This window comes from Ctenopharyngodon idella, chromosome 21 (genome assembly GCF_019924925.1).
Source record: "Ctenopharyngodon idella isolate HZGC_01 chromosome 21, HZGC01, whole genome shotgun sequence".
NCBI classification, from domain to species: domain Eukaryota; kingdom Metazoa; phylum Chordata; class Actinopteri; order Cypriniformes; family Xenocyprididae; genus Ctenopharyngodon; species Ctenopharyngodon idella.
Window position 1 is genome coordinate 26,434,353 of NC_067240.1, and position 17,143 is coordinate 26,451,495.

Consider the following 17,143-nt stretch of genomic DNA (forward strand, 5'->3'; position numbering starts at 1 on the left):
GTGAGTATACGTGCCCTAGGATTATTACATAAAATTTTGAGCCACGTGATGAATTTCTCTCCTACATGGAATTTCTGTAGCAGAGCAAAGAGGTAAGGCCACTCTACCTGGTCAAATGCCTTTTCGGCATCTAAAGACAAAATCACCAGATCGGACTGATTAGTCTGGGAAGAAAAATAAAAAAAATATTAAACAAACGACAAAGATTATTAAAAGAACTACGACCTGAAACAAATCCGGTCTGATCAGGATTTACTAGTTTTCCTAAAAGTGTATTAAGTCCGGTGGCTAATGTCTTTGCTAAAATTTTTTGATCCACATTGATGAGAGAAATTGGCCTATACCCCCCAACCTCCTCTGGATCTTTGCCCTTCTTAGGTAGGACTGTGATTACCGCTTCGTTAAATGACTGAGGCAGTCGTCCCACCTCCAGAGCCTGGGAAAACATTCTAAGCATATAGGGTCCCAATAGATTGTTAAATGTTTTATATACCTCGCAAGGGATTCCGTCGGGGCCGGGTGATTTACCTCCTTTAAGTGACTTTATGGTGTTCTTTAATTCATCTAATGTTAAATAAGCTCCAAGAAATTCTCTATCCTCTTGGTCTATTGTTGGTAGATTACAGCTGTTTAAAAAATTCTCCATAATTGAGGTGGCGTCAGTTGTATTACTAGTGTACAGTGATTCATAAAATTGTTTAAATCGATTGTTAATTTCTGTAGGGGATAACAAGTAAGCTCCGGTTTCTGATTTGATTCGATGAATTGTACGGTCACTTTCCAGCTTTCGTAGCTGTCTAGATAAAAGTTTGTGTGGCTTGTCACCGAATTCAAAATATTTTTGTTTCATAAACATTAATGATCTTGAAAACTTTTCAGATATAATCTGATTGTATTGGTATGTAAGATTTAATATTTTCATGAGCAATTCTAAAGAAGGTTTATAGCATTCTCGTTATCTAATTTACTAAGCTGTCTTTCTAAAGATTTTTTTCACCTTTAAAGGAGATAAAACAGCCCCGTAAATATGCTTTAAAGGTGTCCCTTAAGAGAGAAGGTGAAGTATTCAGTTGATCATTAGTCTCAAAAAATAACTCTAGTTGTGTATGCAAGTACTCACAGAATTTTTTATCCTTTAATAGATAGGGGTCTGCCTGCCACAATGGTGGAGTTATTGCAATTTCTGATAATTTTAGAGCAAATGTAATTGGACTATGGTCTGAGATTAAAATATTATGATAGGTGGCATTAAACGTGAAGGGAATTAACTTCACATCAACTAGAAAATAATCAATATGGTTATAAACATTGTGGACGTGTGAATGAAAGGAGTAATCTCTCCCCGTTGGATTGGCTAGCCTCCATACATCACCAACATTAGAATTTTTAATGTACATGTTAAGAAAGTCCCTGGTTTTAGATGGGGGAACACACTGAGCAGAAGATCTGTCTAAATATGGATCCAGAACACAATTAAAATCCCCCCCTATAATTAAATTAGTAAGTGATACATCAGGAATCTGGGAAAACACATTTTGAAAAAAGCATGGATCATCAAAATTTGGAGTCAGATTAAACGAGTGAAATTAAGTGAACTTCACAGGGGCGCTGAAAAGACATACACGCGTTAACCTTCGCCCAGGCCGTCGGATTCCGTTTTTGGGCCGATGCGGGGTTCCTTACAGTCATACTTTAACTTTACAATTTCTAGTATTGCATTAGTATTGCATTCTTCTCAAGGGCATTTAATAATTTTTGACGTTTCAGTCTGAGTTAAATCTCTTTTTTTGGCTCATTTTATCTGCAAAAGAAAATCTACCTAATACTTATGCACACCTGAATATAATTCGTTTTCACTTCCAGCCTTCCTTAACAATTATATATCATTTATAAATGTTTAAATACAAACATAATAGTAGTTATAAAGATTGATGTGGTTTGGAATTGATAAAATGTGCTTGGAAAAAAAATGATCAGAAAATCAAACTTGACTAGTAATTCTGCACACGGTGTATAGCCAAACCTATACATCACAGAAAACTTCTGGCATTTTATGAATTTCAAAAAACACAGTTTAGTATTTTGTTTTGAAGTCGTTTGGTTTATGTTGTAATACCCATGTCATTATACACATTTGTTCTAATACATAAACACACACACACACACACACACACACATATATTTAGTAAGTGAGATATAGTACTTACTATAGTATAAATGGTAGACACTTTGCACCCTTGCAAAAAAAAAAAAACAAAACTGCAGTATATTGAAGTAAAACTGCAGTACAAAGTAGTATAACTGCAGTATAATTAAGAACAACCATAGATTTGCAGTATAATGAAGTATAATCACAGTACAACTGCAGTACATTGAAGTATTGCAGCTATACTGCAATATTGGAGTTTTTTTTTTTCATGTCCAAAAAATCTTAATCTTGTGTAAGGGCAGTAGTAGACATGAATGACAGGGACAATAAAAATAGAAGAACAAAAAAAGTCCTATAAACTTGTATTGAAGGAGGGAACCAAATGAAACTTCTGCTTCTACTTCTGCCAGTAAACAACCACCCTGAAAACTCACATCACACATTTTCTTCATAAATTGTAAAAATCCAGTATATACTGCCGTTATCTAACAAAAGAGGGTTCAATCTTTAGTTTAATCTTATTAAATCTACTAAAAAAACTTTTATGATGAAATGTTTTTAAGGTTGAAGCCAAAGAACTCTAAAGTGTATATTCCTCAACTGTGCACCGTGTTAAGGTAAAAATAAGGTAGTGGTCATAACGTGCTCTGAGAGTGGAAGTGAGTTTTGCTTTTCTAGAAACATGGTTTATCTAGCACTGTGACATATCTGAATATCTGCTGGGGTTAATAGCATCGTCAACCACAGCAACCAGGTCCGACTTCACAGACAGGAAGTTCCGTGCATAGGTGCTTTAGATTCTGAACAGACATATGTTTAGTCACTTGCTCAAGCACAAGCAAACCACTCACACAGGTAAGAACGCTATTCTTTTCTTGGAATCATAGCATTTGTCCAATAGCAAATTAAAAAGTTGTAGGAAAAATCAAGTAAGAACCTGTCAAAATACAGACAATTCTTTGACCATTTCCCCCTATGCTCCATTAGGACCACCAAACATCTCTGTGTGTCAAGATTTTTGAGGAGCAGTGGACAGCAAGTGTACACCAATATTTTGGCTTTCACAATGTTGCAGGAAGGCAATTTAACCATGAACGAGTCCTGCAAGATTCATGATGGCATACTTTCACCCTTCTTGCCCATTGGCTACATTTTCATCTTTTGCATCGGTTTGCTCTTCAACACCGTCACCCTTTACATATTTTTTCTTCGGCGGCATACAGACACTTCCATGGCCGTATACATGCGACACCTCGCCTTGGCAGACACTATGCTGGTCCTGTGTTTGCCTGTCCGGGTTTACTACCACAACAAAGTAGGTCCTTTCTACTTGTGCAAGGTGGTGGGCATCTTCTTCTACTTAAACATGTATTCCAGCATGCTGTTCCTCAGCCTCATCAGTCTGGATCGCTACTTAAAAATCATCAAGCCTGTTTGGGTCTTCAGCATCCAAAAGACCAAGTGGAGCCACATGGCAAGCTACATCGTCTGGGTAGTCCTCATTTCAGGAATGATCCCCTTTTTGACAAACAACAGTCTGAAACATCCGTGCGACAAAGTTTGCTTCCACTTCCACAGCAAGGGGACTGTCGATGGGACCATTAACCTGACAACAATGGTGCTCTTCATTGTTTTTTATGTGGCCTTTCTTTGTTTTTATGTGAAGATCACTAATAAACTCAGGGCTATGTCCATGGGTAATGGTGACCCTAAGGCACAGAGTCGCAAAAAGAGGGTCATTATAAAGACTTTCTTGGTACCGTCCATTTTTACTTTGTGTTTCTTGCCTTACCATGCAACACGAATCCCATACATTCTGGCTCAGATGAATGTGATCGGGGATCTTCATAGCCAACAACTGTTGCACATCTTAAACGAGAGTACTTTGCTACTGTCTGCTCTAAATAGTTGCCTGGACCCAATTGTCTATTACTTCTTATCCAGTGTGTACAGGAAAACCATACTCTGTGCCATTCAGGCCAAGTTTAAAAACATGCATGCTTTAAACAGAAGGAGAATTAGCATAAACCGCTCACTTCCTGAAATTCAGTCTTAACGGGTGACTTTTCCATTTGTGACTTTCGACGACTACATGAATCAGATTTTGTAGATTCAACAAATTGAAATAGTTAATTTAGTTTATTAAGCAGGTCTTGTGTTTCTGTAAATACTGAATATGTAGCTGTAGCATTTGCACTAGAGCAGTGGTTCTCAAACGGCTTTGCTTTGACCAAGATTTTGTGGTGGTCCCAAAAAACAGTAACAAAACGGTTTCTCTGAAATTAAACATAGATTTATGTATGAAACTGCACAGGCCCAACATGTACAGTTGTTAACATCGTATAATAAAATGAGTGTTTGATTACGTGTTATTTAAATGCTTTTATGTTTTCTGCAGCCACAAATTAAAATGAAATCATCATACAGAATATTTAGCAGAAAGTTTGTGACAAACTGTAAATATGATGTGTTATAGATTACTAGTGTCGACAACTAATACAATAGATGATGGGAAATACAGGACTTAAAGTGTGACTAACAGTTTGTCACACTTTAACTCCTGTAAAGTATATATTTCCCATTTTATTCAATTGTCTTAGTTGTCGATACTAGTAATCTACAACATACTTCATATATAATATTTTATTAAGCCCATATTAATATACATAATTCTCTTTGCCTTCATCTATGTATTATCTTTATGTTTATTAAAGAAAGTTAGTAATTGATCTACATTGTCTTCATCTTGTAAACTACCACATCAGTTTGTGACAGCTAGAGTGTGATAAGAAGACAGACATTAAACTATTTGAATGGAAGAGTAATTACAACAATGCAAACTGAATTAGCACTAAGCCTAACAATTGTATTTACAATATGTTTGTAAAAGGTTGACTCAGAAGAGTCAAAGTGAAGATATAGTGTGTGCTGTCTTCTCTTTTAATTGGATATTGGTAACAAATGGATCATTGTTTGCTTGTTAATACAATGTTAAATGAACATTACTTTACATCAAAAAAGAAACCAAAGACAATTCTATTTTGTAGTTTTACATTAACAATGTAATGTTCTATTTATCAAAACCAAGTCAATCTCATCAAGTTAGTGTTTTAAGCATTTCTACATTCATTCCAAAATAATAACTAAAGGCAATAATAATTTAAACAATATATTTTCTTTGTGTATTGATGTTTTTCTTTTTAATTGTCAACTTAGGCTATTTTGGATCATCAGTCATGCTCCGTAAACACCATCTGTCACAGACACGAAGATGTATTTGCACCAAGCTGATTGCACTAAAAAAAACCACAGTCATCATGCTATCAGTCCATTTCAAGTTTGATTTTGATGTGACATAAAGCAGTGATATCTAACTGGGTGATCTGTTTACTTACTTTCCATTGATGCCATCATTTGTTCAGTCAAACTGACGCACAGAACACGCACGTCAACAAGAGGCGGGATTTATCGCACAAACCAATCATATCCAATCATAACCAATTACATCCAATCATAGTGCGATGGAGACATAGCCTCCTCTCACGTGACTTTCCCCCATTCATTCTCAATTACCCCCCACAAAACTCACCGCACGCCGGGGGTCTGATGATTTTCTATTGTTTCCTATGAGAGCAAAGGGAGGCATGTCTCCTGTGTAACTTTACCTGCGGGTGTCGCTGTTGGGCAGTGTTCCTTAAGAAATACGAGTGACTTGCGCTCTTTTTAATGTCATAATTTGTAATATTTGTGTTGTTTTATATGTAATATGGATTATTTTCTCATCCTATTTTTTTGAGGAGGCACTGCCTCCCTTGCCTCCTCGGAGGAAACGCCCATGGTATATACAACGTCAAATGAAATTGACCTATATTTATAGCCTGCGTACAGGGGCGGAGCCAGGGGGTGGCCAGGGGTGGCAATGGCCACTCTTGGCCTAAGCTTGGCCACCCCTTTGGCCACCACGCTCACAACTGCTGTTTCTGCCTCCTTTTTTCTTGACAAGAATTGCGTTTATTTAAACGCAGAACCGTCTCTTTAAGACCACAAAAAACGGGAGACTTTTCAGACGCACACTCCAACTTCGCCTGCCCCAGGCGCAAGTCAAACGCGCGGAAAGGATACAGGTGCCGAATGATTATATATAGCATACATCAATGTTTCTCAACTGGTGGGTTGCAAGACTGTTTTGAGTGGGTCGCATTGTGTGCAGTCAAAGAAACAACAACACCAAACGTACTCTGTTTTTCTGATGCCACTTTTATTTTGAAAGATGTGTGTGAAAGCCGGTGACACTCCTGTCAGATGCTGAGAGAAATGCGTTGTCCTTATTCAGTATCTGCGGTCAGATTATATGTTGTCAGTCTATATGTCAGTAAAACGTACTTTCCTGTCATGTCAGCTGTTATACTGTGCTCGCGGCGTGCACTTTTCAGTCACGGCATGCACAAATACGGTGCGCTGTATATCACTTCACTATAAATAAAGCGTAAAAGAAACTACGAGCATGCAACATCGTAGTTCTGTCGTCAATTAAGAAAATAACCAAAAAGGCGATTAAAGCTGCGTTAAAACTGTGCATGCATGTATGTATTATATATATATATATATATATATATATATACGTATATATATATATGCGTCACATGTCTCTGGACTAAAATATTCTGCTGTGTGAGATCACAATATAGGCACAAGCTGATATGTAATTTTTTAATGGATAAATGTGAGAACTGTGCATTTGTACTAGAAGATGCTAATTTTGTGTTAATTTATAAAGTACAAACAAAAATGTATCACATTTAATGTATCACATTGGCATTTATGTGCTGTTGACTTCCGCTTCCGCATCTTGCAAATGTGAATTCAAAAGAGAACATATTTTTTCCTTTTTCCTACTGTTGCAATTATTTATTTTGACAATAAAGAAAGTTAAAGTTTAGTGTTTACTTTTTGAAACAGACAAACGCAGAATTGTTGAAGAGTTCATTGATTATATATAAAATTCAATGAAGGTTGAATAGTCTTTGAACTACATCTGCATGTCTCATCCATGAAGATGCAACAACGGAGAACAAGCTATTGGGGGTTTTGAGAACCAGAACAAGCTGACTGAACAAGTTGAAATTTAGCTATAGTGTGGGGAATTTTATTCATTTATTTTTATTTATTTATTTTTTTTTTAAATGGTCAAATTCACTCAGCATTCCATGATCTAATTCACTATCTCAATTACAATTAAGTGAAAATTAACTGTATTCAGTTGTGTTGTATAGGCACAGTCCAGTACATTATAGTCAGACTCATTTTTATGTTGAAATAATGAAGATTTCTGTGTCACCCCAGACTGGTTGCTGGCCCCTGCCTGGCCACCCCTATGAAAAAATCCTGGCTCCGCCACTGCCTGCGTGACTCCATTGGAATGCGTCGTAAGCGAGCCTATAATTAGATGTTCAGCAGGTGCATCTGCAGGTCTTTTGTCTTCAGAGGCCATTCTGTGAAGTTGTGTGTGCAAACAGTCTCTGTGTGTTACAAAAAACAGTGTGTGAAAGCAAGCTCTATCATCTCTTCCCTCTCTGTGTCAGGAGTTAGATTTGATAGGCAGTGCGCAGAACTTTCTCTCATCTGTTCCTCCTTTCAACTCTGCTTGCAAGTGAAAGTGAACACACACACAAACACACACACACACACACACACACACATATATACAGGTGCTGGTCATATAATTAGAATATCATCAAAAAGTTGATTTATTTCACTAATTCCATTCAAAAAGTGAAACTTTTATATATTATATTCATTCATTACACACAGACTGATATATTTCAAATGTTTATTTCTTTTAATTTTGATGATTATAACTGACAACTAAGGAAAATCCCAAATTCAGTATCTCAGAAAATTAGAATATTGTGAAAAGGTTCAATATTGAAGACACCTGGTGCCACACTCTAATCAGCTAATTAACTCAAAACACCTGCAAAGGCCTTTAAATGGTCTCTCAGTCTAGTTCTGTAGGCTACACAATCATGGGGAAGACTGCTGACTTGACAGTTGTCCAAAAGACGACCATTGACACCTTGCACAAGGAGGGCAAGGCACAAAAGGTCATTGCAAAAGAGGCTGGCTGTTCACAGAGCTCTGTGTCCAAGCACATTAATAAAGAGGTGAAAGGAAGGAAAAGATGTGGTAGAAAAAAAGTGTACAAGCAATAGGGATAACCGCACTCTGGAGAGGATTGTGAAACAAAATCCATTCAAAAATGTGGGGAAGATTCACAAAGAGTGGACTGCAGCTGGAGTCAGTGCTTCAAGAACCACTACGCACAGACGTATGCAAGACATGGGTTTCAGCTGTCGCATTCTTTGTGTCAAGCCACTCTTGAACAACAGACAGCGTCAGAAGCGTCTCACCTGGGCTAAAGACAAAAAGGACTGGACTGCTGCTGAGTGGTCCAAAGTTATGTTCTCTGATGAAAGTAAATTTTGCATTTCCTTTGGAAATCAGGGTCCCAGAGTCTGGAGGAAGAGAGGAGAGGCACACAATCCACGTTGCTTGAGGTCCAGTGTAAAGTTTCCACAGTCAGTGATGGTTTGGGGTGCCATGTCATCTGCTGGTGTTGGTCCACTGTGTTTTCTGAGGTCCAAGGTCAACGCAGCCGTATACCAGGAAGTTTTAGAGCACTTCACACTTCCTGCTGCTGACCAACTTTATGGAGATGCAGATTTCATTTTCCAACAGGACTTGGCACCTGCACACAGTGCCAAAGCTACCAGTACCTGGTTTAAGGACCATGGTATCCCTGTTCTTAATTGGCCAGCAAACTCGCCTGACCTTAACCCCATAGAAAATCTATGGGGTATTGTGAAGAGGAAGATGCGATATGCCAAACCCAATGCAGAAGAGCTGAAGGCCACTATCAGAGCAACCTGGGCTCTTATAACACCTGAGCAGTGCCACAGACTGATCGACTCCATGCCACGCCGCATTGCTGCAGTAATTCAGGCAAAAGGAGCCCCAACTACGTATTGAGTGCTGTACATGCTCATACTTTTCATGTTCATACTTTTCAGTTGGCCAAGATTTCTAAAAATCCTTTCTTTGTATTGGTCTTAAGTAATATTCTAATTTTCTGAGATACTGAATTTGGGATTTTCCTTAGTTGTCAGTTATAATCATCAAAATTAAAAGAAATAAACATTTGAAATATATCAGTCTGTGTATAATGAATGAATATAATATACAAGTTTCACTTTTTGAATGGAATTAGTGAAATAAATCAACTTTTTGATGATATTCTAATTATATGACCAGCACCTGTATATATCGAGAGAAAGTATGAGCGAGCAAAGCAGACGGTGTGTGCCTCCGTGTTCACGTCCAATCTCCGAATCGGACACAATTGCTTTGTTTGTTTGGGGGAAGCACATGCTGCCCTTGCGTTGGAACAAGGCGAGTGCGAACATTGTGAACTGTTTACAGTCTCGCTTTCTTCCAAGGACCAGCACCCACGGTATGATCGTGGGGCTCGAGAATGAATCTGGCTGACGAACGGGAGACGGGTCCTGCCCTTTTTCCCGTTCAGTCACCTGATCCCTGCATCACCTCGCGCAATCCTGAAGCGCACTCCGGTGCTTTTTCAGCTCACGCGGGGGATGACGATTTTTTTTTTTTGTTTGCTGCCTCTGAGCGTTCCTCACGTGATGGTAAAGCTGTTGAGGAATTGCTCGAGGTAGTAACTCGAGCTGTAGCCAGATTGCAGCTAGACTGGCCACAGGAACAAGAGACCCCCAAACGCTCGAAGCTTTAGGATAGGTTTCTGTCCGGTGGCAAAGAGGAGGGGCCTCAACGTCAGTCTCTCCCCTTTTTTGAGGACCTCCATGACAAACTATCAAAGTCATGGAGAAAACCATATACTTCTCGTGTCTTTGTGCCCTCGACGTCAATTTATTAAAATCAGAGGAAGCGTTTGTGAAATTCCTTCCTTGCTGCACTCAGGGGGAGGTGCCGTCAGCCACCCAGCCCAAACCTGGTCCTTCAAAAAGGGAGGTTCAGAAGCAGAGTGTGGTGAGTCGAGCTCCCCCTCGTAAAGATTGGGGACCATCTCGTCGCCCTCAGCAACCTCCCAGGCAAGACCTCAGGATGGTTTTGTCCAAAAAGAAGAAGTCCTGAAGGTTTTGCGCCCAGCCCTGTGGGGTTAGCCCCCCTCGGGACGCGGCCATAAAACATCTAATACCCGCCCCTTCTCAAAATCCCCACACAAACCCTACTTCCCCGCCACCTCTGGTGCTTCAGGGGGCAGCGGTTTCCAGGGAAATGTTAGGTGTTCTGTTGCTTCCTGTATCACATCAGGACATGGAACATCTAACATCCCCTCAAAAGGAAGTATCAAAGTTAGTGCCCATTTCAGAAAACCTGGCAATGTGGAAAGTACTGCCAGGGATTTCTGCATGGGTTCTAAAGACAGTAAAATTAGGATACAGAATCCAATTTATTCATTGTCCTCCACGTGGTCTCCACTACCGTGAAGCCGGGGCAAGCGACGTCACTGTCACAAGAGCTACAATCTCTTCTGGAGAAAGGGGCCATAGAACGTGTTCCCCCTCTAGAGAGAGAGTCAGGTTATTACAGCAGATACTTCCTAGTCCCCAAAAAGGAAGGGGGGCTGTGTCCAATCTTAGATCTTCGAGGCTTAAGCCGTTCGGTCAAAGCTCTCAAGTTCAAGATGTTAACTGTAAAGATGATCGTGTCGCAAATCCAACAACACGATTGGTTTCTCACGATCGATCTCAAGGACGCATATTTTCAAATAGAAACATTGCCACAACACAGGAGGTTCCTGAGGTTCACTTTTGGGGGCGAAGCTTACCAATATCGGTTTCTTCCATTCGGCCTAGCCCTATCACCCCGCACATACACAAAATGCATGGATGCAGCACTGGCTCCGTTGCGGCTCCAGGGCATTCGCATTTTGAATTACATAGACGACTGGCTAATACTAGCAGTCACAAGAGATGGCGTTAAAACACAGAGATGTTGTTTTAGCTCATCTAGTTTCTCTAGGGTTGAGACTCAACGAGAAGAAAAGCGTTCTCTGTCCCACCCAGAGAACGACATATTTAGGGGTTGTTTGGGATTCGACCACGATGGGGGCACAATTGTCTCCCGCTCGAGTCGAGACCATTCTATACACCCTGAAAAATGTCAGGCTAGGTCAAGATTGTACTGTTCTACAGTTTTAAAAAATGTTAGGTTTCATGGCATCAGCGTCCTCTGTGATTCCTATGGGCCTGCTGCATATGAGACCGTTTCAGTTGTGGCTCAAAGTTTCATCCAAAGGCCAAATACCTAAGGCAAACAAGGGTTATGCGCCGCAGGTACCCTATCTATGTGGCTCAGACCCCGGTTCCTCACCTTGGGTCCCACTCTAGGGGCGCCATGTAGTCGCAGATTGCTAACTACAGACGCCTCCCTGACGGGCTGAGGAGCGGTCTCAAGTGGCCGTCTAGCCCAAGGGGAATGGGAGGGCCGTCAGCTTGGCTGGCACATGTCTAGAGTTGATGGCTGCATTTCTGGCCCTGAAATACTTTCTCCAGCAGCTGAGAGGCTGTCATGTCCTAGTGCAGATGGACAGCACAACAGCAGTCTCTTATATAAATCGCCAGGGAGGTCTGCGTCCGCTCCAGCTGAACAAGATAGCGCGACAGATCTTTCTTTGGGCCTAGGACAAATCTTCATGTCTGGCCCCTGAGGGGTACCAACTGAGGGACACAGGGCTTTCACCTGAAGTTATTGAGACCATTTTAAATGCTAGAGCTCCCTCCACTAGATCAAGTTATGCCAACAAATGGGGTGTCTTTGAAAGATGGTGTACTGCACACAATACAGATCCAGTAAACTGCCAAAATGCTACAGTTCTGGATTTTCTGCAGGAAAAGTTATCAACAGGCACATGACCCGCCACTCTCAGAGTTTATGTGGCCGCTCTTTCGGCTTGCCACACTCTGGTTGACGGGGTGCCTTTGGCAAGCATGTCCTACTCTCTCGCTTCGTTCAAGGAGCTAGGCGGCTTAGGCCTCCTTCTAGAACCAGGAATCCTTTCGTGGGACCTAGCTATAGTCCCAGAGGGCCTGGTTGAGAGCCCCTTTGAACCGTTAGAGTCAGTTCAGACAGGACCACTTTGGCAAGTTACTTGAGTTTATTGAACACAATTTATCTTTGGCGGTATGGTTCCTTATGGGGGTTCTTTCTACAAAATTAGTTGCAAATTTAAACGCCCATGACTTCACTCCAGAGACCGCCTCAACCCAAGAATCCGCTCCAGAGTTCTCCTCAGTCCATGAGTCCACTCCAGAGTTCGCTTCTGTCCCAGAGCCCAGCCTTGTGACCTATGAACTTCCTGTCTGTCCTGATATGACCACGGAGGTTGTCCCTGAATTCCCTGTCTGCTCTGTTACGACCACGGAGGTCGTCCCTGAGTTCCCTGTCTGCCCGGATGTGACCACGGAGGTGGTCACTGGGGTTCCTGTCTGCCTCGACACGACTGTAGAGGTCATACCAGAACTGCCTGTTTGCCTCGACACGACCACAGAGGTAGTTCCTGAACTGTCTGCCTGCCTCAATATGACCAGAGAGGACGTTCTGGTCAGAGCCTTGGAGGGCATTCCTGAGCTCCCTGCCTGTCCTGTTACGGCCCTAGTGGCCAACACTAACCTCTCTGTGCTTCATGTTTCAGTTTTACCTAAACAGCCTTGGTGGTTTCCAGTGTTGCCAGATCTGCCGTGGGGTCTTCAAGCCCATCTGCACTGCTGTGGTGGTCGTCTGCTCCGCCGTGGTGGTCTTCAAGCCCATCTGCACTGCTGTGGTGGTCATCTGACAGAGTGTGTTAAAGAAGTAAAACATTGAATGACTAGTAATTTTCTTCTATTAAATTCAGATAAGACTGAAGTATTACTTATTGGACCAAAAACCTGCACACAGAATCTCTCAGACTACAATTTGCATTTAGAAGGATGTACTATTACTCCATCCTCGACAGTTAAAGACCTGGGTGTTATATTAGACAGCAACTTGTCCTTTGAAAATCACATTTCATATGTTACAAAAACAGCCTTCAGTCGAATTAGCGGTTCGGAGCGCCAAAGTCACGTGATTTCAGCAGTTTGGTGGTTTGACACGCGATCCGAATCATGATTCGACATGCTGATTCTTAACGCTCCGAAGCTTCCTGAAGCAGTGTTTTGAAATCGGCCATCACTATAGAATTCGTTATTTTGTTGTTTTTTTGCGCACCAAAAATATTCTTGTCGCTTTATAATATTATTATTGAACCACTGTACTCACATGAACTGATTTAAATATGTTTTTAGTACATTAATGGATCTTGAGAGAGGAAATGTCATTGCTGGCTATGCAGGCCTCACTGAGTCATCAAATTTCAACAAAAATATCTTAATTTGTGTTCTGAAGATTAACGAAGGTCTTACGGGTGTGGAACAGCATGAGGGTGAGTAATACATGACATTATTTTCATTTTTGGGTGAACTAACCCTTTAAGCATGTCTTGTGTTTCTGTAAATACTGAATATGTAGATGTAGAATTTGCACTAGAGCAGTGGTTCTCAAACGGCTTTACTTTGACCCAGATTTTGTGGTGGTCCCAAAAACAAAAACAAAATGGTTTCTCTAAAATTAAACTTGGATTTATGTATGAAACTGCACAGGCCCAACAACATATACAGTTAGTAACAATATATAGGAAAATGAGTGTTTTATTTATTTATTATTATTAGTATTATTATTTTTTTTTTTTAAATGTGTTATTTCAATGCTTTTATGTTTTCGGCAGCCACAAATTAAAAACATCCTCATGATTTATCCTCATCACAAGTGAACTTGTAGTGGGTCATATTTGTTCATTTATCATATTTTTAGTTTTTGAGGATGTCAAGCAACATGACCATTTTGGCATCTGTATTATTTGACTGCCTTCTACCAAGTAACAAATTAATCTAATGTTTTTTTTTTTTTTTTTGGATGCACAGCAAAATATAGGAAGCATTACCAATTAGTTGAGAACGACTTTGTTTGAGTACACTGACTGTTTATTTGTGAATGGATTTTTTTTACATCTCTTTATTAATTTTTTTTTCTTTCTTTTTTTTTCTGAGAGTATGACAATTTGTGCAGGTTAAGTATGTAAAAAAGACCTTTGTAAATGTTATGGTTTTCCTTTATGACAAATTTTCCATGTGGTTGACATGAGTACTGTTATGAGTGTCACCATGCTTGTGGTGATACATCTATGTGTTAACCACAAACTTTTTTTCTAAACATGAAAGCAAAGTGGGCAAATATTAAATGTTGATTAAAGGATATGCACTTTTTATTTAAACAATTTATTAGATTTTGTTGATAAGTAACTGAAAACTATTAAGAAATTAGCCATGCTGCATACTCCATTAGTAACCTGACAAATATGACAGGTTTAGTGAGCTTGATATGATGCTCAAAGCTGCTGTGTAAGTTTGAAGTTGTCATTAGTTTCTCATCAACAGATTTGTAAATGGTGATCATGAGCTGATGAGAAAGTGTTTTTTTTTTTTGTCCTGCAGCGTGTGGGTGACTTTGCAAGATCCTGTTTGTGACTTGATGAGTTTCAAGTTCAGATAATTCTTGCAGCATTCTTGCACAGAGAAGCGCAACATTACACAACACTTTAAGATGAAGAGACGCTCTTTGGTTGTCAACCACGGTAACTAATGTGCTCACTCACAGAATCAGACACTTCTGCTTTTTACACATTTCTCGTTATGAATTATGATATCATTTGCGTCGTTGGTTCGGAATGCTTTCACTTCTCAAGCGAACCACTCCAGGAAGTCTCGGTACGCTTGTTTGGTCCGCTTTTGGTGTGCACCCGACTGCGACTGCTGCATTCACACCTGCCCAAATGAACCACACTAAGGAGGACAATGAACTCTAGTGTGATTCAACCAAACTAAATGAGATGGGTGTGAAATCACTCTCACTACCGCCAATATGGATCAATGATTTTGATGACATCACTCTGCACTTCTCATAATATTTTCTGTCCAATCAAATGGTCTCTAGAATTTAAAATCCCGTCCCCTACATTTTGAATAGACGCTGAATCTGCGGCTAAAATCGGTCACTTGTTGTCACATTTACTATTATCTACATGGTGAAGGGCACATAGTACAGTATATAGAGGATAGTGAACGATTCAGACAGTGTAAATATGCTTTCCATTGAGGGGAATGACGTCTGGTTTCACGTTGGTGTCAGGTGAACCGCCGAAGTGCACACAGTCTGCTCCGGTCCAGAGACACGAGACCACATAGCCGATCATATGCGTGAGTTGATGCAGACCATAAAACATATCGGACCCATTTGAATTCAGCACAGAATGCTATACAAACCCGATTCCAAAAAAGTTGGGACACTGTACAAATTGTGAATAAAAAAAAGGAAAGCAATGATGTGGAAGTTTAAAATTTCAATATTTTATTCAGAATACAACATAGATGACATATCAAATGTTTAAACTGAGAAAATGTATCATTTTAAGGGAAAAATAAGTTGATTTTAAATTTCATGGCATCAACACATCTCAAAAAAGTTGGGACAAGGCCATGTTTACCACTGTGTGGCATCCCCTCTTCTTTTTATAACAGTCTGCAAACGTCTGGGGACTGAGGAGACAAGTTGCTCAAGTTTAGGAATAGGAATGTTGTCCCATTCTTGTCTAATACAGGCTTCCAGTTGCTCAACTGTCTTAGGTCGTCTTTGTCGCATCTTCCTCTTTATGATGCGCCAAATGTTTTCTATGTGTGAAAGATCTGGACTGCAGGCTGGACATTTCAGTACCTGGATCCTTCTTCTACGCAGCCATGATGTTGTAATTGATGCAGTATGTGGTCTGGCATTGTCATGTTGGAAAATGCAAGGTCTTCCCTGAAAGAGACGACATCTGGATGGGAGCATATGTTGTTCTAGAACTTGGATATACCTTTCAGCATTGATGGTGCCTTTCCAGATGCGTAAGCTGCCCATGCCACACGCACTCATGCAACCCCATACCATCAGAGATGCAGGCTTCTGAACTGAGCGTTGATAACAACTTGGGTTGTCCTTGTCCTCTTTAGTCCGGATGACATGGCGTCCCAGTTTTCCAAAAAGAACTTCAAATTTTGATTCGTCTGACCACAGAACAGTTTTCCACTTTGCCACAGTCCATTTTAAATGAGCCTTGGCCCAGAGAAAACACCTGCGCTTCTGGATCATGTTTAGATATGGCTTCTTTTTTGACCTATAGAGTTTTAGCTGGCAACGGCGAATGGCACGGTGGATTGTGTTCACCGACAATGTTTTCTGGAAGTATTCCTGAGCCCATGATTTCCATTACAGTAGCATTCCTGTATGTGATGCAGTGCCGTCTAAGGGCCCGAAGATCATGGGCATCCAGTATGGTTTTCCGGCCTTGACCCTTACGCACAGAGATTGTTCCAGATTCTCTGAATCTTTGGATGATATTATGCACTGTAGATGATGATAACTTCAAACTCTTTGCAATTTTTCTCTGAGAAACTCCTTTCTGATATTGCTCCACTATGTTTCGCCGCAGCATTGGGGGAATTGGTGATCCTCTGCCCATCTTGACTTCTGAGAGACACTGCCACTCTGAGAGGCTCTTTTATACCCAATCATGTTGCCAATTGACCTAATAAGTTGCAAATTGGTCCTCCAGCTGTTCCTTATGTACATTTAACTTTTCCGGCCTCTTATTGCTACCTGTCCCAACTTTTTTGGCATGTGTAGCTCTCATGAAATCCAAAATGAGCCAATATTTGGCATGACATTTCAAAATGTCTCACTTTCAACATTTGATATGTTATCTATATTCTATTGTGAATAAAATATAAGTTTATGAGATTTGTAAATTATTGCATTCCTTTTTTATTCACAATTTGTACA

The 17,143-nt window shown here is 40.3% G+C and overlaps 1 protein-coding gene and 1 long non-coding RNA gene across 2 annotated transcripts in view; both read left to right on the plus strand.

The window, feature by feature from the left end:
• The window catches only part of LOC127504122 (uncharacterized), a 1,137,365-nt gene that overhangs the window by 440,111 nt on the left and 680,111 nt on the right, over positions 1-17,143 (plus strand). The gene's annotated exons all lie outside the window — the stretch shown is intronic.
• LOC127504107 (probable G-protein coupled receptor 34) lies at positions 3,158-4,756 on the plus strand. Its single transcript, XM_051878542.1, has one exon. The coding sequence runs from the start codon at positions 3,216-3,218 to the stop codon at positions 4,203-4,205; it is 990 nt and encodes a 329-aa protein (XP_051734502.1). The 5' UTR covers positions 3,158-3,215; the 3' UTR covers positions 4,206-4,756.

Excerpts from the sequence above, each read along its gene's own strand:
- LOC127504107 (XM_051878542.1), top strand. The coding sequence starts at position 3,216 with ATGTTGCAGGAAGGCAATTTAACCATGAACGAGTCCTGCAAGATTCAT.